Source organism: Mustelus asterias, chromosome 15, assembly GCF_964213995.1.
Source record: "Mustelus asterias chromosome 15, sMusAst1.hap1.1, whole genome shotgun sequence".
In the NCBI taxonomy this organism is placed as follows: Eukaryota; Metazoa; Chordata; class Chondrichthyes; order Carcharhiniformes; family Triakidae; genus Mustelus; species Mustelus asterias.
In genome coordinates, this window is record NC_135815.1 from 49824664 (window position 1) to 49846391 (window position 21728).

At 42.3% G+C, this 21728-nt stretch overlaps 1 protein-coding gene across 1 annotated transcript in view; it reads left to right on the forward strand.

Moving 5' to 3' along the window:
• The window catches only part of LOC144504500 (echinoderm microtubule-associated protein-like 6), a 376096-nt gene that overhangs the window by 323728 nt on the left and 30640 nt on the right, over positions 1 to 21728 (forward strand). Inside the window, exons 32-36 of the mRNA XM_078229865.1 lie at positions 985 to 1158; positions 5677 to 5885; positions 13996 to 14153; positions 16067 to 16181; positions 20717 to 20905. Of these exons, the coding sequence (XP_078085991.1) occupies positions 985 to 1158; positions 5677 to 5885; positions 13996 to 14153; positions 16067 to 16181; positions 20717 to 20905 (845 nt within the window). The remainder of the gene's footprint in view (positions 1 to 984; positions 1159 to 5676; positions 5886 to 13995; positions 14154 to 16066; positions 16182 to 20716; positions 20906 to 21728) is intronic.

Below are 21728 nucleotides of genomic sequence, written 5' to 3' on the forward strand. Positions count from 1 at the left end.
CTGTTCAAATCTTAAAATGTTCAAGATATTTAACAATGTCAATACCATCCCTTTAAGTATGCCATAAAATAAAACATTGTAACTACTGACCTCAGGAGATTGCAAGATTGCGTTAAACTGCTCATTTGATTCTTTAATTTAGGTGAACAAAAGGAGATATAAAATAATGTTGTCATTTTTACTGGTCTTCAAATATAGCTCAGTATTCTTATTGTATTAGTGGTCAGTTTCCATTTGTACTGTTAAGTACAAGAAATTATTTACTTAGTGTGATAATTACTGTTTACGAGTGGAATAAGTACCTTATAATCTAAACCTCGTAAAATAAGTGACAATGATTTAAATTGTGGTACATTTAACAGTCTAGTTTAGGTAATAAAGTTTTATCAATGTAATAATGAGTCATAATTGTATTTTAGCTTCAAATCAGAATTTTGCTTTTCTTAAAAACACATTTTACTTCATGTCCATTTTGCATGTTTAATTTATCAGTATTTCTCCTCTGATACTGTTGTATGATGCCTCAGGATCAGAGATATAATTTATCTAGGCTCAATATGTCCTCATTTGCAATTGCTATCTCAATGCAGGTGATATTACAGACACAACAGGTAAGGCTATCAGCTCTTTCCCCTACCCCAGTCATTCCCCCATTCTCTCTAGTTTTATTTGTGCAGTTTCACTGACTTCCTTGTCCAGGTGAAACTGTAGTAATGTATCTGCTCATAAAGCAGATACATGTGGTTATGCAACCCATGATTTTGTTGAGTTCATTGCAGTGCTTAGTAGATAGCATTAGGATAAAACCCTTGGTGTATGTTTCTTGCCTGAACTATATTAATTGACTGAATTTTCAGAAAATATGCAAGCAATTAATAAAAATATTTATACAAGGTGCTAAAAATCAGTTCAAGTTTTAAATGTATTTGTCTTGCTCTTTTAATACTTTCATTTTAATGCATACAATATTTCTAAAATTACCAGGGACAACTCCATCCATTCACGTGTGGGATGTCATAACCAAGCAGACGCTTTCTATTCTCCGTTGTTCCCATAATAAGGGTGTCAGTTATGTTAACTTCAGTGCCACTGGCAAGTTACTGTTGTCATTGGGTGTTGATCCTGAACACACTATCACTGTTTGGAGATGGCAGGAAGGTAAATTTTAAAGCTTATTATAATTAGCAAACTATTTATTTATTTGTTCTATTTTACATAGCCACTGACCTACATTCACCGATTTATGACAGGAGTTAAGGAACAGATTGTAGATACTGCACTAAATGCATCAATGCTATGTTATGATGTCTCAGTAGAAGGCAAAATGATTAACAAAATATTTTGTCTTTTATTTCCTTCAGTAGCAATAGAACAGAGACTTTGTTTGGCTTTTTCTTTCATCCCATTATAGTCTGTCTTTCCACCCAGTCAGTTTCTGATTTTGGTACTTTGTGCCCTCAAGTATGATTGGCACAGACTTGAATGTATCTTGACATTAACATCCTTGTTACATCTGGCTAGACCACATAAAACCCTATAGGGCCTTGATGTCCACTGCCAAAACCACATACTTCAGGATTATCCTGGACTGTAAAAATAACTCCTTGTCTCTTTTTGTCACAAATACGATCTGCTTAAATTTCTCTCTTGTTCACGGCATTTTTATCTCCAAGAACAAGTACAACAAGCTTATGAGCTTCTTGTCACTGAGATTGATACCATCCATTCAGAAGCCTCTGCAGCACCCATCCTTTTCCCTTGCCCAACAAGTTAGTCATCCTCAATGGTTCTCCCCACTAAGTAAGAGTTTTAACAACACCAGGTTAAAATCCAACAGGTTTATTTGGTAGCAAATGCCATTAGCTTTCGGAGCGCTGCCCCTTCATCAGATGGAGTGGATATCTGCTCTCAAACAGGGCATACAGAGACACAAAATCAAGTGACAGAATACTGATTAGAATGCGAATCTCTACAGCCAACCAGGTCTTAAAGATACAGACAATGTGAGTGGAGGGAGCATTAAGCACAGGTTAAAGAGATGTGTATTGTCTCCAGACAGGACAGCCAGTGAGATTCTGCAAGTCCAGGAGGTAAGCTATGGGGGGTTACTGATAGTGCGACATAAACCCAAGATCCCGGTTTAGGCCGTCCTCATGTGTGCAGAACTTGGCTATCAGTTTCTGCTCAGCGACTCTGCGCTGTCGTGTGTCGTGAAGGCCGCCTTGGAGAATGCTTACCCGAAGATCAGAGGCTGAATGCCCGTGACCGCTGAAGTGCTCCCCCACAGGAAGAGAACAGTCTTGCCTGGTGATTGTCGAGCGGTGTTCGTTCATCCGTTGTCGTAGCGTCTGCATGGTTTCCCCAATGTACCATGCCTTGGGACATCCTTTCCTGCAGCGTATCAGGTAGACAACGTTGGCCGAGTTGCAAGAGTAGGTACTGTGTACCTGGTAGATGGTGTTCTCACGTGAGATGATGGTATCCGTGTCGATGATCCGGCACGTCTTGCAGAGGTTGCTGTGCCAGGGTTGTGTGGTGTCATGGTCACTGTACTCCTGAAGGCTGGGTAGTTTGCTGCGGACAATGGTCTGTTTGAGGTTGTGCGGTTGTTTGAAGGCAAGAAGTGGGGGTGTGGGGATGGCCTTGGCGAGATGTTCGTCTTCATCAATGACATGTTGAAGGCTCCGGAGGAGATGCTGTAGCTTCTCCGCTCTGGGGAAGTACTGGCCGATGAAGGGTACTCTGTCCACCGTGTCCCGTGTTTGTCTTCTGAGGAGGTCGGTGCGGTTTTTCGCTGTGGCGCGTCGGAACTGTCGATCGATGAGTCAAGCGCCATATCCTGTTCTTATGAGAGCATCTTTCAGCATCTGGAGGTGTCTGTTGCGATCCTCCTCATCCGAGCAGATCCTGTGTATACGGAGGGCTTGTCCGTAAGGGATGGCTTCTTTAATGTGTTTAGGGTGGAAGCTGGAGAAGCGGAGCATCGTGAGGTTATCCGTGGGCTTGCGGTACAGTGAGGTGCTGAAGTGATCGTCCTTAATGGAGATGCATGTGTCCAAGAATGCAACCGATTCCGGAGAGTAGTCCATGGTGAGTCTGATGGTGGGATGGAACTTGTTGATGTCATCATATAGTTGTTTCAGTGATTGTTCACCATGAGTCCAAAGGAAGAAAATGTCATCGATGTATCTAGTGTATAGCATCAGTTGAAGGTCCTGTGCGGTGAAGAAGTCTTGTTTGAACCTGTGCATGAAGGTGTTGGCATGTTGAGGTGCGAATTTGGTCCCCATGGCTGTTCCGTGTGTCTGGATGAAGAACTGGTTGTTGAAAGTGAAGACATTGTGGTCCAGGATGAAGCGGATGAGTTGTAAAATTGCATCTAGAAACAGGCAGTTGTCGGCATTGAGTACTGAGGCCGTTGCAGCAATGCCATCATCGTGGGGGATGCTGGTGTAGAGTGCCGAGACGTCCATTGTGGCGAGGAGTGCTCCTGGTTCAACTGCTCCATGTGTGCTGAGTTTCTGTAGGAAGTCCGTAGTGTCGCGACAAAAGCTGGGGGTTCTTTGTACAATGGGTTTCAGGATGCTCTCGACATAGCCGGAGAGGGTCCCATTGCCCGATACGATGGGACGGCCGGGTGTGTTTGCCTTGTGTATCTTCGGAAGGCAGTAGAGATCTCCAACGTGGGATGAGAGCACGGAGGGTGCTCTGAAGGTCCGGATCAAAGGTCTTGATCAGAGTGTTGAGTTGATGGGTGTGTTCTTTGGTCGGATCTGTGGGTAACTGTCTGTAGTGTTCCTCGTTGTTCAGTTGTCGGTACACTTCTTTGCAGTAATCCGTTCTGTTCAGTATGACGATTGCTTCTCCTTTGTCTACTGGTTTGATGACAATGTTGCGGTTGGTCTTGAGAGCGTGGATGGCGTTGCGTCGTGCTTGGGTGATGTTCGGGGCTGTCTTGTGAGTGCAGCTGATGAATTTGATGTTGACGCACCTCCTGACGGCTTGGGCATACATGTCAAGTCGAGGGCAGCAGCCTTCCGGAGGAGTCCAATTCGACTCTTTCCTCTTCGGTTGCACTGCGGATCTCTCTGTCGGCTGTTCCGGTTCATTGGCTGTCTCATTGTGTTCGCTGTTGGCCTCTTGGGGTTTGTGGAAGATCTCCCTACTAAGTCCCAATCTCATATTTCTCCAGATTCTCTCTCGTCTCCTCTCATCTTCCCTGGGCTTGTCTTCTATACAAGATGCAATGTCTCTCCATTTCCACCAAACCAGTGACCATCCAAATCGCTTCCTTGTCCCATGCTAGTTGATATAAATGATTACAACGACACTGTCCACCTCCCTTTCAAATCTGTCATCATCACTCCTCAAAAAAAAACATCTACAACCACGCTTTATAATTACTACCCCATTACCAATCTCCCTTTCTTCTAAAAATTCCATGACATATTACCAGCTCACAAATTTGTGATCATCTGTCCCACAAATCTATGTCTGAAACTCTCCAACTTGGCTTCTGGCCCTGCTACAGCACTGAAACAACCCAATTGACCACATTTCTCAATCTGGCGTTTGTACATTCCCCATTTATTCATCCTACTCTTACAGTAGGTGTCTTCAACTGTCTAGGCCCTCTGGAATCAAAGCAAATTACTGTGGATGCTGGAATCTAAAACCAAAAGAGAATATGCTGGAAAATCTCAACAGGTCTAGCAGCATCTGTAAGGAGAGAAAAGAGCTGACGTTTCGAGTCCAGACGACCCTTTGTCAAAGCAGGCTCCCTGGAACTTTGTTCTCTGCTTCTCCATAATATTCTTCAAGCCTATCACTTTGATCAAGCTTTTAATCGCCCCTTGTAACATCCTTCTTGGGTTTCTGTACTCTTTTGTGAAGCATCTTGGGATGTCTAATAAAGGTGCTATGTGGTTGAAAGTTGTTGTTGCAGTTAGTGTCACCAAATCAAGCACTGTAGGGTTTTAAGGAGAAGGTCCACTTTTGCCTCTCAGGTCACCAGTGAGTGTACAATATAATTGTGCCTTTGCCAGCATCACTTCCATCCTGAGAACAAATTTTATAAAAGCAATGTGTAACAACTGTCCCTGGTGATGGTAGGCTGATGCACCTTGGGAGCAGAGTATAAATAAATTCCGATCAACATGTCTCTACCATACTTAGCAGTATAATGGGAAGAATGCATTCATGTCCAGTGAGTAGGACTGTAGGAAAAATCTGGGGGTCTCAAGTATCAATTGATGGAATGAGACTTCCAGCTAAGCCAAACTTTAGCTCTCAGCTGCACACCCTCTGTAAAAACTTAGTATTAATCTTAGCAGCTAGTTGCTGAATGCTTAGTTATTCTGCATTAATTTACGATGACCCCTATACACCTCACAGACATTGAATGTTATAGATTATTCACAATTGATCAAAAGAAAGTGATTCTGCAACTTTAGATTTATTTGTTAAAAATCAGGTGAATTTGTGGAAAAGTTGTAACTAATTAAATAACTAATGTGCAAAATATTGTTGCTCAAGTTAGATAAAACTCTTTTAAAAAGATTATCCTTGGTCCAAGTTTGTTTTGCCCTGCTATAGGGCAAAATCTTGCAGGAATACTTTATATCAGACAGAACAGGTACATTTTTAATCAAATGTGTTATTTTTCTTTTATTTTAGGTGTCAGAGTTTCTAGCAAAAGTACCCATAATGAGAGGATTTTTGTGATCGAGTTCCGTCCAGATTCAGATACACAATTTGTTTCTGTGGGGATAAAACATATAAAATTTTGGACTTTGGCTGGTGGAGCATTACTTTCCAAGAAAGGGAGCATTGGAACTGTGAATGACGCGAGGATGCAAACTATGCTATCTGTTGCCTTTGGTGCAGTAAGTAGTATTTACAGATGCTATACAAAACTAATGAATTTGCATTATCAGAAAACAAAGATTTATATTTTTGTTAATCGTGTGCTGCTAATCTGAGACTCGTCCTGCAATAAAACTTGGGAGTACATCAGCAACAGCACTGAAAAGGCCCCTTCACTTGATCTGACGCCTTATGAAGTTGTGATCTGCATTGTGTTGAGTCACTGGGTACAAGTTGGCTGTTGCCAGGCCAGTGGAAGAGGATAGTTCGTGTGCCAGCCCGCTGGAAAATGAGATTGCAAATGAGTTCTGCTACAGAGGACTTGAGGGGGCAGCATACAGGAGAATGCTGATGAAAGTGCACACTGAGATATTAGGTACACTGCATGGCCTGGCAGGCAGCTTCCTGTCACTGTCAAGAAGCATAGAGGAGCTTGGCTCTAAATTGGCAGAAGGCATCACATAGAGCTGCCCTCTTTGCATCCTCTGCTCCATCTTCCTGCTCCTGATCTAAAGGCATTGCAACTACTGCCCCCATATGTGTTGTAGCCGTTTTGTGGGACGGTCACCAAATCCTCTGCCCTCCCTGCGAGGAGGCAGTAATACTTGCTGACAAATCCCAGAATTCACCACAATACCTCCAAAAATATTCAACAGTACTCAGAGACTTTACAATAGCAGAAGTTATTCTAAATTGCCTCACCTGCAACTTGGGTGCCCAGTGCTTTAAATAACCCAAAAGCTAAATCCCTCATACAACTGAATGCATGTTCTTTAGTAATGACAAGCAAATATGTTGAATGAACCTACATGGTACAAATTTATCAAATCTATCAGTAGGGCTATTTGACATCATGACAATACTAGTTTGCTGGTTTCTGGTGCATTCACGGGATGCACATTTGAGTGCTTTTCCTAACATGGGCACTATACTAGAAGTAGCTGCAGGACATACAAATTATGAGCAGGAGTAGACCACTCAGCCCCTTGAGCCTGCTCGCCATTCAATAAGACTATGGCTGATCTGATTGTAACCTCACATTCTTACCTACCCACAATATCCTTTCACGCCCTTGTTTTTAAAGAACGTATCTAGCCCTGCCTTAAAAATATTCAAAGACTCTTTTACCACTGTTTTTTGAGGAAGAGTGTTCCAAAGACTTATGATCAGAGAAAAATATTCTCATCTTAAATGAATAGCTCATTTTTAAACAGTGACCCCTAGTTCTAGATTCTCCCACAAAAGGAAACATCCTTTTGATTTTGATTTGATTTGTCACATGAAATTTTGTTTCTTGCGTGCTATACAGACAAAGCATGCTGTACGTAGAGGAGAGGGTGCAGAATGTTGTGTTACAGTCATAGCTAGCGAGTAGAGAAAGATCAACTTAATATGAGGTAGGTCCATTCAAAAGTCTGATGGCAGCAGGGAAGCTGTTGTAGCCGGTTGGTACGCGATCTCAGACTTTCGTATCTTTTTCCCGACGGAAGAAGATGGAAGAGAGAATGTCTGGGGTGCGCGGGGTCCTTGATTATGCTGGCTGCCTTTCCGAGGCAGCAGGAAGTGTAGACAGAATCAATGGACAGGAGGCTGATTTGTGTGATGGGCTGGGCTTCGTTCACAACCCTTTGTAGTTTCATGTGGTCTTGGACAAATCAGCAGCCATACCAAGCTGTGATACAACCAGAAAGAATGCTTTCCATGGTGCATCTGTAGAAGTTGGAGAGAGTAGTAGCAGACATGCCAAATTTCCTGAGCCTCCTGACAAACTAGAGGCGTTGGTGGGCTTTCTTAACTATAGTGTCAGCATGGAGGGACCAGGAACAGGTTGTTGGTGATTTGGACATCTAGAAAGTTGAAGCTCTCGACCATTTCCATTTCATCTCCATTGATGTAGGTAGGGACATGTCCTTCACTACGTTTCCTGAAGCCGATAACTATCCCCTTCATTTTGCTGATATTGAAGGGGAGATTATTGTTGTTGCATCAGTTCACCAGATTCTCTATCTCTTTCTTGTACTCCGTCTCATCATTGTTTGAGATCTGACCCATCACGATGGTGTCATCAGCAAACCTGAAAATCAAGTTGGAGGGGAATTTGGCCACATAGTTATAGGTGTAAAAGGAGTACCCTGTCAAGACCCATCAGGATCTTAAAGGTATCAACCAAGTTGCCTCTTACTCTTCAAATTTCAGTGAATGCAGACCTAACCTTTCAAACCTCTACTCATAACACAACCCACCCATTCCTGGTATTAGTCTAGTAAACCTTCTCTGATCTGCTTCTAATGTATTTGCATCTTTCCTTAAATAAACTGATACCTTCCAGATGTAGTTTCGCCAATGCCCTGTAGAACTGAAGCATAACCTTCCTACTTTTGTAAAAAAATTCCCCTCACAATAAATGATAACATTCTATTAGCTTAATGTACCTGTATATTAGCCTTTTGTGATTCATGCACGACACCCAGATTCCTCAGAATGCCAGACCTCTGTAATCTGTCACCACTAGATAATAAGTTTTTTTTATTCTTCCAACCAAAATGGAGAATTTCACATTTGCCTGTGTTATACTCCATTTGCCAGATCTTTACCCACTCACTTAATCTATGTCTCTTGTAACCTCCTTATGTCCTCTTCACAATCTACTTTTCTACCTGCCTTTGCATCGACAACAAATTTAGCAACCATATTTGATTTGATTTATTGTCACATGTATTGGTATACACAGTGACAAGTTTGTTTCTTGTGCGCTATACAGACAAAGCATAGTATTCATAGAGAATGAAAGGAGAGGGTGTAGAATGTAGTGTTACAGTCATAGCTAGGGTGTAGAGAAAGATCAACTTAATATCAGATAAGTCCATTCAAAAGTCTGATGGCAGCAGGAAAGAAACTGTTGAGTCGGTTGGTACATGATCCCAGACTTTTGTATTCTTTTTCCCCCCCAACGGAAAAAGGCAGAAGAGTGTATGTCCAGGCTGTATTGGGTCATCGATTATGCTGACTGCTTTTCTGAAGCAGCGGGAACTGTAGGCAGAGTCAATGGATGGGAGGCTGGTTTGCGTAATGGACTGGGCTACATTCACAACCCTTTGTAGTTTCTTGCAGTCTTGGTCAGAGCAGGAGCCATACCAAGCTGTGATACATCCAGGGATGATGCTTTCTATGGTGCATTTGTAAAAGCTGGTGAGAGTCATGACGGACATGCAGAATTTTTTTAGCCTCCTGAGTACGTAGAGGCATTGGTGGGCTCTCTTAACTATAGCGTTGGCATGGAGAGACCAGGACAGGTCGTTGGTGATCTGGACACCTAGAAACTTGAAGCTCTTGATCAATTCTACTTCATCCCCATTGATGTAGACAGGGGCATGCTTCCTGAAGTCAATGACTATCTCCTTCATTTTGCTGACATTGAGGGAGAGATTGTCATTGCATCAGTTCACCAGATTCTCTCTCTCTCTTTCCTGTACTCCATCTCATCATTACAAGATCTGACCAACTACAGTGGTGTAAACAGCAAATTTGAAAATAGAGTTGGAATAATTTGGCCCCACAGTCATAGGTTTATAAGGAGCATAGTAAGGGGCTGATGACACAGTACCCAGGGCACCAGTCTTGAGGAAAATTGTGGAGGTGTTGTTGCCTATCCTACTGACTTCGGTCTGTGGGTTAGGAAGTCTAGGATCCAGTTGCAGAGGGAGGAGCCGACCCCAAGGCCATGGAGTTTGGAGATGAGTTTTGTTGGAACAATGGTGTTGAAGACTGAGCTATAGTCAATAAATAGGAGTCTGACATAAGTGTCTTTGTTATCCAGATGTTCCAGGGTTGAGTGTAGAAGCAGGGAGATGGTGTCTGCTGTGGACCTGTTACGGTGGGCGAAATGCGCACTGTAGTGGATCCAGGCAATCTTGGAGGCCGGAATTGATCCATGCCATGACAAACCTTTCAAAGCACTTCATAATGATGGATGTCAGAGCCACCGAGCGATAATCATTGAGGCACGCTGCCTGACCTTTCTTTGATACAGGGATGATGATCATCTTCTTGAAGCAGGGTAGGGACCTCAGATCAGTATAAGGAGAGATTAAAGATATCTGTGAATACATCCGCCAGCTGGTTTGCGCAGGATCTGAGTGCCCGTCTGGGTACCCTATTGGGCCAGTCGCTTTCTGTGGATTGACTTTCAAGAGGGTTGATTTGACATCTGTGATGGTGACCTCCGATACTGGTTCAGCTGAGGCTTCTGAGGGGGGGTTAGGGTATAGTTTCCAGTTGGAAAACACACGGATTTGCTTCTTTTGCACAAAGTCTTCTACATCTTACTAATGAAGTCTGTTACTGTAGTAGCATACTCATTCAGGTTGGTCACTGAATTCTTAAATATTGACCAGTCCACTGACTCGAAGTGTTGGCATTCTCTTGGGTAACAGTAATCCAAAGGCACACTCAGTTGACTCTTGACACAAACAGCGCTGGACACCATGCATCCAATGCAAGGTCTTTAATTACTTGTGCACAAGTAAATTGAATGACCGGAGCGATTGAGGTCACAGAGAAACAGCTCAGCAGTTATAGTCAATCACAGCAAATCAAGAACAAGAGATTTTTAACATCTTTCATTGACATACATATCCACCAATCACAGCATAGCCCTTTCTTATCCAATAGAAAACTAATCCTTCATTAGCATAATATGTCCCCATATCTTGCTATTTGGTAATTGCCATGGTAATTTGTTCTTTGTTTTCATCCTGCTGTCCTAACCTGGAATGCCATGTTTATGGAACAAGGTTTTAGATACACTCGCTTATCCTGCGTACGTCAGTGTTGGCCTTACTGAAGGCCGTGTTCGACTAATAATAATTTTTCATTACTTGACAGAGTTTTTTTTTTGACAATTATGGAACTTTAATTTTCACAATTGTTGTAACCTAACTTCCACACTTGAATTTTTAAATATTGACCAGTCCACTGATTCGAAGCAGCCCCATAGATCATCTGATTCCTCAGACCAACATTGCATGACTTTCTTTATCAGATTCTCCCATTTCAGTTTTTGCTTGTAAGCTGGCAACAAGAGCATAGCCTTGTGGTCTGATTTGCCAGGGTGTGGGCGGGCAATAGAGCGATAGGCATGTTTGGTGTTTGTGTAGCAGTGGTCTAGGATGTTTAGGCCTCTGGTGGAACAGGAGATGTGTTAATGGTTTCTTGGTAGGACATTCTTGAGTTTGGCCTGGTTGAAGTCCCCAGCCACACTGAACAAGGCCTCGGGAAGTTTCGTCTCAAGGCTACTAGTGGTATATGTATTATCCAGCGCCGTCTTCACCAACGCTTGGGGTGGGATGTAAACTGCTGTCAGGATAACAGAGGTGAACTCCCGCAGAAGGTAGTAGGGGCAGCATTTCAGTGTCAGGTATTCTAGGTCCGGTGGCGGGCAGAAACTCGCCAGTTTGCTATGTCTGGGCACCAAGAGGTGTTGACTAGAAGGCAGATCCCATTTCCCTATCTTTGTCGGAGGCCGCTGTACGGTCCAGTGGAATGAGAAGCCCTCCGGTTGTAGGGCACAGTCCAGTGAAACAGGAGTGAGCCATGTCTCCGTGAAGCAGAGCAGACATCAGTCTCTTGTTCCTTTTGAAAAAAGTGAGTCTGGCTTTAAGTTCATCTAGCTTGTTTTCCAGAGATTGGATATTTGCCAGGAGTAAGTTGGAGAGGGGGGTCTTGGGACCTATGTTGTTTCACTCTCACCTGCAGGCCTGCGTGTTTCCCACACTTCCTGGAGTGGCTGCTTCTTTTCATGCCTGGGAGATGGTGAGAGTAGTATTCGGTATGAAGGGTATAAGTGTGTCCAGTGAGGTTCTTCGCTTTGGTCGGTGTGTGGGTAGAGGATTTGTTGCCATGGTCACGGTTCCTGCGTCGGCAGTTCGGTCTGCGCAGTCGGGTGTTTGGGTCGCCGTCAGGCTGTGGTTTGATTTCGGAGGATGTTCATACCATGCTCCGGCATGGACAGGTCGAAGGTCAGCAAGTGGATGGGGTCTCTGGGGTTACGATAATGGATGAGCCAATGGCCAAGTCCACGTGATAGGGTCCTCTGGGTCACTGCTAGGTCGGGGGTCTTCCTTCAGAGGATCTCTAGACCTGCAAGTAAATTTAAAAGAGCGGTGTTAGTAATCTTTAAGCAGTAGAAGCACAAGGTCGCAGCTCTCTGGGTCAGAGGAGTTGGAGGCCGGGGAGTGAAGGCCCCAGCTCCAGACTTGCTGCTCTGGCTGTTAGGATTGACACAGTAAGAAGTCTCACAACACCAGGTTAAAGTCCAACAGGTTTATTTGGTAGCAAATACCATAAACTTTCGGAGCACAGCTCCTTCGTCAGATGGAGTGGATATCTGTTCTCAAACAGTGCAAACAGACACAGAAATCAAATTACAGAATACTGATTAGAATGCAAATCTCTACAGCCAGCCAGGTCTTAAATGTACAGACAATGTGGGTGGAGGTTAAAGAGATGTGTATTGTCTCCAGACAGAACAGCTAGTGAAATTCTGCAAGTCCAGGAGGCAAGCTGTGGGGGTTACTGATAATGTGACATAAATCCAACATCCCGGTTTAGGCCGTCCTCATGTGTGCGGATCTTGGCTAGGATTGATGCAGGCCCATATTCATAGGCCCTTCATCTAAGTCATTTATATAAATTGTAAAAGTTGAGACCTCAGCACTGATCCCTGTGCCAACCAGAAAAGGGCCCATTTATGTCAACTCTGTATCCTGTTAGCTAGCCAACTTCTATCCATGCCAATATATAACCCTCGACACCGTGAGCTTTTATTTTCTATAATAACCTGTGATGTGGCACCTTATGGAAATCTAACTACAGTACATCCACCAGTTCCCCTTTATTCACAGCATGTGATTGTTCAAACAACTCTAATAAATTGGTTAGATATGATTCACAAAATCATGTTGACTCTGCCTGATTGCTTTGAAGTTTTCTAAGTGGCCTGCTATAACATCTTTAAGAATGGCTCCTAACATTTTCCCTATGATAGATGTTAGGCTAACTGACCTCTTGTTTCCTGCTTTCTGTCTCCCTCCCTTTCTGAGAAGAGTTACATTTACTATCTTCCAATTTAATGGAATCTTCCCGAATCTAGGGAATTTTGGAAAATTAAGACCAATGCATCAACTCTCTCATTAGCCACTTCTTTCAAGATCTTAAGGTGAAGTCCATCCGGACCCAGGTATGTATCAGCCCACAGCCCCAACAAGTTGCTCATACAACTTCGCTGGAGATTGTAATTTTCCAGAGTTCCTCCCTCCCTTCCATTTCCTTATTTACAGCTATTTCTGGCATGCTACTTGTGTCCTCCATGGTGAAGACTGATGCAAAATACCTGTTTAATTAATCCGCCATCCCTCCTTACTTTCCTTATCAATTCAAATTTGATAGTCAACTTTTTTTTAAGTTAACCACGGATGGTGGGCCCTCACCTTGAAATTTTTATTTTCTCATTCGAATGTGTATATTTTCTGTATTCTGAAATATCTCTTTAAATGTTTGCCATTGAACCTCTCTAGACCTACCCTTTAACCACATTTGCCAGTTCACTTTGTATTTGCTAGCTCCACTTTCATACCTTCATAATTGTCCTTAAATTTAAAATACAAACCTTGGACGCACTCTTCGCTCCCACAATTTGAATGTAAAATTCAATCATATTGTGATCTCTGTTCCCTAGAGGCACCTTCACAATGAGGTTATCAATTAATCCTATTTCATTATACAAGGAACAGCGTGCCCAATTTGGATAGTATGGCTTCTGTAGTACCGTCTCCAGCAGTGCCACAATTCCAAATTTTGTGTCCCAGTTCTTGATTTTCTGTTTGCAATACCCAAAGAGATTGACTATTAATGATTTCAGACAAAACAACAATTAAAGAGCTGATGAAATATAATTTTTCATTGATAGACAACAAGACAAATTTGTGGCAAACCACGATATTTTCCTCCCAATGAACGATAAAGATTTATTATTGCCTTTGTAAATAAATGGAAGAATTTATTTTTGTTTTCACCTTAAGTTTTATGACCAGTCTCTTCTTGACAATTTGTTCTTATACTACTCATTTATAGAACAATCTTACTTTCACTGGTGCCATAAATGGAGATGTATATGTCTGGAAGGATCATGTTTTAACCCGTGTTGTAGCAAAAGCCCATACAGGGCCTGTTTTTACGATGTACACAACACTAAGGGATGGCTTGATTGTCACTGGAGGCAAGGAAAGACCGTAAGATACATTTTTATATGCTTTAATGTCTTTTTATGGAGCTTTATCTATCCGAATGAAAACATATCAAGTTAAAAACTGTTCTGTTTGCTATTTGACATAGACATGTGTTTAATTCTATCGATAGATTATATTAGTTATCCAAGAAAACTGTTTGCAATCTATAAGATTTGTTTAACTATTAGTACTGTAGGATATAAAGGCCTGGCAATTTGTCTGTGTAGCACCCAGTTCTTTTCATGCTGAAGAGCCTCATAAGCCCCTGTATAGTGGGCAGGCAGTACATGCACATTTCCCACTGAAAGTGTGCTGTCTGGCATATTGCATAAGGTCGATGAGCCGGTGGCAAAAGCACGTGTCAGAAACATTTAAAAGTAGAATCATATTTATTTGAATGGAATCTGCACAATGTGGACCTACCACATGCTTATCTGAATGTGCAGCTGGACGAAATAGAAGTAGGACATGGGCTTCTTCCCACTCCCAGCTATTGATTGTCCCCCAGTCTTCCCTCTTAACAATGATCGGTCACTTATTATCCCAAGTTAAACATCCCTGGTACCGTAATTCTTTTTTCATAGCACCTGTGCGCAATATCATTTATCAATTGATGTGCCATTCTTTGTACTTCCTGGAAGGCAAGGATGATCGCCACATGGTACATTGTTCAGAAATGGACATAATACTCAATGTGAGGTGCTTATATTTAGCAACTCTCAAGAAGTATGACATTTTATGTTTGATTATATTTGCATGAAAAAGTCCCAGTCTATCCAGTCTCCCCTTATGACTCAAACCATCAAGCCCCCGTAGCATCCTAGTAAATCTTTTCTGCACTCTTTCTAGTTTAATAATATCCTTTCTACAATAGGGTGACCAGAACTGTACAGTATTGCAAGTATAGCCTTACCAATGTCTTGTACAACTTCAACAAGATGTCCCAACTCTTGTATTCAATGTTTTGACCAATGAAACCAAGCATGCCGAATGCCTTCTTCACCACTCTGTCCACCTGTGACTCCACTTTCAAGGAACTATGAACCTGTACCCCTAGATCTCTTTGTTTTATAACTCTCCCCAACACCCTACATTAACTGAGCAAGTCCTGCCCTGGTTCTATCAAAATGCATCACCACACATTTATCTAAATTAAACTCCATCTGCCATTCGTCAGCCCACTGGTCCAATTGATCAAGATCCCTTTGCAATCCTAGATAACATTCTTCACTGTCCATTATGCATCTGCAAACTTACTAACCAATCATTAACAATTTTAAATACATAGCAAGGTTCATCCTGGGAAAACACTGTCGATATTGCAAAATGCATTATGCATTAGATGTAGGATCATCAATGCCTGGGTTTCCTAAACGTATATCCAGCCGGTGAGGTTCCAGCCATCAGCAGAACTTAGTAAAAATTAACCTAATGCCATACAGTACTATAACTGAAATATTAATTAGAGAAAATATGGTTTGGTCCTATTTTTATTATGTGGTCAGGTTCAGCAACCTCCCTCTCATGTCTGTTAAATTGTTTTATTAAATACACAATTATGAAGTGAATTGTGAAGTTTGATGAAACTCCTAATATGGGGTCAAAAATAGTAAATGTAAATCAATAATCAATAAATCACGTACATTTGAAAATGAATGCAAATAATTAATCTAGACAGGTACATTATTATACAGAAGGTTACAAGAATGACTAATTCTGGAAAAGCATAGCCATTCCTCTGAATATAAATTCATATGCATATAAACCACAGGAATAGAATCAGTTTCAAAGTTGTGTTTGTGATTTATTGAATGCAGGTGACAATTCATTATATTATTAATCTAACATGAAGAAGAAGTGTTAAAATAATTTGCATTTTATAGTAAAACTGATTAATTTGCTCTTAATTCCAAAAGGACAAAAGAGGGAGGTGCAGTAAAACTATGGGATCAAGAAATGAAGCGATGTCGACCATTCCAGTTGGAGACAGGACAGCTTTTGGACTGTGTACGTTCTGTCTGTCGAGGAAAGGTCAGAACATCTAAATTTGAAAAACATCTTGATTAAAGTCTTTGCAATTAGATTTATTCAAATAATTCTGACTCTACAAAAAAATGTTTAAAAGCCGTTGAGATTTTATGAGGTGTAATTTATTTTCAGAAGAAAAGGAAATCGAATTGCATAGGAAATAGGCAGTTGATTCACTATCACCGCTTTTGTGCTGCCGCACCTTGATGAATTTCACCCTCTGCTGTGATATCACAATAAGAAACCTTCAATTTAGTGATTACATTTTTCACAGGACGAATATAAAATTGAAGTAACGATTAAAATTCTGGGGGTAAATGGTTAAGAATAGTTACAAAATTCTACTTCATCTCTATTTGCAATGCACAAAAATGTATTATTCCAATTATTCCAAATTGTTGATGGACATGCATCATGGAATTATTGCAAAACTGTGAGCAGAATTCTCCCATGGGTTCAATGTTGAGCAGTGGGGGAAGAATTCAGTGGGAGGCCCAAAATCCAACATGAATTTCCTGCAAGATCTTCTGCTGGTGCCCACCATGGCGGATCAGGAATCCCGAGGGTTCAACATTGGGACTCTTGCTCTTCCTGATTTATATTAATGACCCAGACTGTGGTGTGCAGGGTATGATTTCAAAATTTGCAGCTGATACAAAGATTTGGAGCATTGCCAACTATGTTGAGGATATTCTTGTACTTAAAAAGGACAGACATATTGGTGAAGTGGGCAGACAAGTGGCAGATGGAATTCAATGCAGAGAAGTCAGAGGTGATTCATTTTGGCAAGAAGAATGTGGAGAGACAGTATGAAATAAACTCCAAGGAAAGTGCAGAAAATAAGAGACCTTGGCATAAAGTAAATAAAGTTGCCATAGTCTGTGAAGACCATTGGCTGCTCTCCCCTTTGAGAAAGAGAGCTGACTGGTGGTGATTTAATCTGAAAGTCACCGCATTCAGGGGAGGAGAAAGGTTAAGAAGGTGGGGCCTCCATGAAAACTTCAACCAGTATGGGAATTGAACCCGCACTGTTGGTGTTGCTCTGCATCACTAAGCTGTTGTCCAGCCAAGTGAGCTGAAGGTGGCACTGCATATTGAGAGAACAGTTAATAAAGCACATAGTATCCTAGGTTTTATTAATAGGAGAATTGAATACAAGAATGAGGAGGTCATGTTGAACTTATATACAACACGAGTTAGGCCTCATTTGGAATACTGTGTCCAGTTCTGGACACCCTATTTGAGGAAGGTTGTGAAGGTGTCGGAGACAGCATAGAGTGATTCACAAGAATTATTCCAGGGATTAACAACTGTGGCTATTAGGATAGATTGGGAAGATTAGATCTGCCTTCCTTGAAGAAAAGGCGGCTGAGATGAGACTTTACAGAATTATTCAAGATCCTGAGGGGAATGGACAGGGTAAACATTGAGGAACTGTTCCCTCTCAAGAGTACATAAGGACACATTCAAAATAATGGGCAAAAGGAGTAGAAATGATGTGAGGAAAGGTTTTTTTACTTAGAGGTTAGAGTCTGAATGAACTTCGAGAGGGTGATGGAGGCAAGTTCTATCAAGGTATTCAAAAGGGAATTGGATTTCCATTTGAAGTAATGTGCAAGGTTACGGGATGAACTAGAATGGTCTTTCAGAAAACCAGTGTAAACTCGATAGGCCGATGGCTTCCTTCTGCACTGTAAAGATTCTGTGATTTTGTAGACAAAGTGCTACAATTGCAACCAATTTCATGGTGATTCCTTTAGAGTTACCTGTGTAAAAACATAAGAAATAGCAACAAGAGTGGACCTCACAACGAGTTGAACCTCCTTGTGCCATTCAGTAGGATCTCATTGCTAATCTTCAGTTTCAACTTCACTTTCCTGTCCACTCCCCATACCTGCTGATTCTTTAAGAGACCAAAGTATAGAGACAAAGAATTGGGAAAGTGCAGGAATCTTAACAATGGACTCAAAAAATACTGGGCTAAATGGCAGGGTGTTGTTTCTGGTGAGAAAACCAGAGAAACAGATCAGTTTTCTCCCCAGATCTTACGACACACTGCCAAAACAAAATCAAGGTGGTGTGTTTCACACAGTCATACTGGGGTGGGGGGGGGTCGGAGCCTAAACACACCATAAAACCCAGCTGCGCAGAGATCAGGGTATCCTGATCATAACCTGTTTAAACTTCCCCCAGAGTAGAACAGAGGTCTCAGGGGCTCCCCTGTCCAACCATGATCAGAGTCGGCCCCATCCCCCCCACTACAGTCAGTGGCCCCCTTCTCTTCCCCCAACCCCCCACTTCCAATCATCAGCCCCTTCTCTTCAACAGTCTGAGTCGGCAAAGTGGTCTGTAGTTGGGAGGGAGTTGCTGTGGGAGTCCTCAACATTTATTCCGGATCCCATGATATGTCATACATCAGATCAAACATGGGCAAAGAAACCCCTTGCTTATTACCAAATACCAGTGGTAGAAAAGGGAAAAGTAGAATTTTTAGTTGCATAAGGATATGTTCATGGATTTATGAGAAAAAGTTGGCCAGAATTTTCAGGATGGCAAGTGCTCATCACCTGCCATCCTGGGATACGGTGTTATACCCATCCACTCAGACCCCGACATTGATTGGCAGCAGGCAGGACTTCCATCCACTCTTGGAAGGAAGTCCCACCTTGGAAAGCTGTTGGCAAATCAGATTGCCACCCCATCATGACCCCCTTCGTGATCCAACCCTGCACAACCCTTCTTGATTTGATTTATTATTGTCACATGTATTAACATAGTGAAAAGTATTGTTTCTTGCGTGCTATACAGACAAAACATACCATTCATAGAGAAGAAAACGAGAGAGTGCAGAATGTAGTGTTAGTCATGGCTAGGGTGCAGAGAAAGATCAACTTAATGCAAGATAAGTCCATTCAAAAGTCTGACAGCAGCAGGGAAGAAGCTGTTCTTGAGTTGGTTGGTACGTGACCTCAGACTTTTGTATCTTTTTCCCAAAGGAAGGTGGAAGAGAGAATGTCGAGGGTGCGTGGGGTCCTTAATTATGCTGGCTGCTTTGCCGAGGCAGCGGGAAATGTAGACAGAGTCAATGGAAGGGAGACTGGTTTGGGCTACATTCACGGCCTTTTGTAATTCTTTGTAGTCTTGGGCAGAGCAGGAGCCATACCAAGCTGTGATGCAACCAGAAAGAATGCTTTCTATGGTGCATCTGTAAAAGTTGGAGAGAGTCGTAGCTGACATGCCAAATTTCCTTAGTCTTCTGAGAAAGTAGAGGTGTTGGTGGGCTTTCTTAACTATAGTGTCAGCATGGGGGACCAGGACAGGTTGTTGGTGATCTGGACACCTAAAAACTTGAAGCTCGCGACCCTTTCTACTTTGTCCCCATTGATGTAGACAGGGGCATGTTCTCCTTTATGCTTCCTGAAGTCGATGATAATCTCCTTCATTTTGATGACATGGAAGGAGAGATTATTGTCACCACACTAGTTCACCAGATTATCTATCTCATTCCTGTATTCTGTCTCGTCATTGTTTGAGATCCGACCCACTACGGTGGTGTCGTCAGCAAACTTGAAAATCGAATTGGAGGGGAATTTGGCCACACAGTCATAGGTGTATAAGGAGAATAGTAGGGGGCTGAGAACACAGCCCTGTGGGGCACTGGTGTTGAGGATGATCGTGGAGGTGTTGTTGTTGCCTATCATTACTGATTGTGGTTTAAGTTCAGGATCCAGTCGCAGAGGGAGGTACCAAAGCCCAGGCCACAGAGTTTGGAGATAAGTTTCGTGGAAATAATAGCATTGAAGGCTGAGCTGTAGTCAATAAATAGGAGTCTGACATGTGTGTTTTTGTTCCGCATAGCCCCCCCCCCGCCACCAACCCATCCAGGCTCGACGCCCCAGCACTGCCCCAAGAGTAGCTGATGTCTGCTACCGAGTCCGCTGCTGTGGTGTCTGATGGGCACTGCCAGGTGGGCACTGTCCAGCCAGGCTCTTGACTGCAGACCAATAACGATTCACACCAAGACATCTTGCTGGAGATGGGAAGCATGCGTTCCGGACTTCCTAATGATATTGAAATATAAATCAATCTCATGTTAATAAGCTTTCTGCCCTTTCTGGGTGCAAAGCAATTTGCGCCATTCCAAGGGGCAAGATAGCAAATCTTTTGCGCCAGGCACAAATCGGATTTTTAGCTACACCGCTATTTGTAGCCAGGATAGAGAACACACTTCTGTTTTTAAGGACTCCTTAGTTCAAGTTAACCACAAAATGAAGTTCTCTACAACAACAATCTACCTTTGCCCAAGTCTCAAAATAGCTGTGCCTATTGTACTAGAATTCAGGCCGCCTTAAAATATGTTGCATCTGCCACTTATTTATTGCTCGATACATTAAAAAAGGCACCTCACTATTCAAACAACAAAATCTTAATCTGTGCAATGCTATGTGATTTGTTTTTACTTTAGACCTTCAGCATTTTTGTAGATATTTCTTTGCATTTTACACTGCTTACTTCCTAATAATTATTGTTGATTACAGGGGAAAATACTTGTAGGAACTAAAGATGGTGAGATAATTGAAGTTGGAGAGAAGAATGCAGCATCAAATAGCCTAATTAATGGACACATGGAAGGAGAAATTTGGGGCCTTGCCACACATCCTTCTAAAGACCTCCTGATTTCTGCAAGTGATGATGGTACAATAAGAATTTGGGATCTGGCTGATAAAGTAAGTAGGAAAGGGTAAAAAAAAGCAGCATTCCTAAATATTGCTGATTTTCTGCCTTCAAAAGAAGTTAAATATAATACTGAAATAGAAAAAGGAAAATGCTGGCAGTACTCAGCAAATCAGTTAGAATCTGTGGAGAGAGAACCAAAGTTAACAGGGAGAATTTCCCCCCAAAAATTGTAAGTTGCATAACAGCGTGTAAACAGGGGTCCTCCATGTTGGTCTTTTGTGCGAGTTCGGCACTGCAATCTTCCGGCACAGTGTCAGTTTTTCTGACAGCTGGGAGGTGGGGGGGGAGAAACGGAGCCCAAGTACACCGAGGAAGCAGCTTCAGAGTGCTTGGGCACCATTATGCAGGGCATCCCGAACTGCCAGTGAATCGGGAGGCCTCCTCATACCCCCATCACAGATATCGGACCTCTCAAGCACTGTATGTTATCAAAATGGTTTAATTGATTTATTGTCACATGTATTGGCAGACAGTGAAAAGTATTGTTCCTTGTGCACTATACAGACAAAGCATACCGCACATAGAGAAGGAAAGGAGAGAGTGCAGAATACAGTGTTACAGTCATAGCTAGGGTGTAGAGAAAGATCAACTTAACGTGAGGGAGGTCCATTCAAAAGTCTGATGACAGCAGGGAAGAAGCAGTTCTCGAGTTGGTTGGTACATGATCCCAGACTTTTGTATCTTTTTCCTGATGGAAGAAGGTGGAAGAGAGCATGTCCGGGATGCGTGGGGTCTTTAATTATGATGGCTGCTTTTCCGAGGCGGCGGGACGTGTAGACTGTGTCAGTGGGAGATTGGTTTGAGTGATAGACA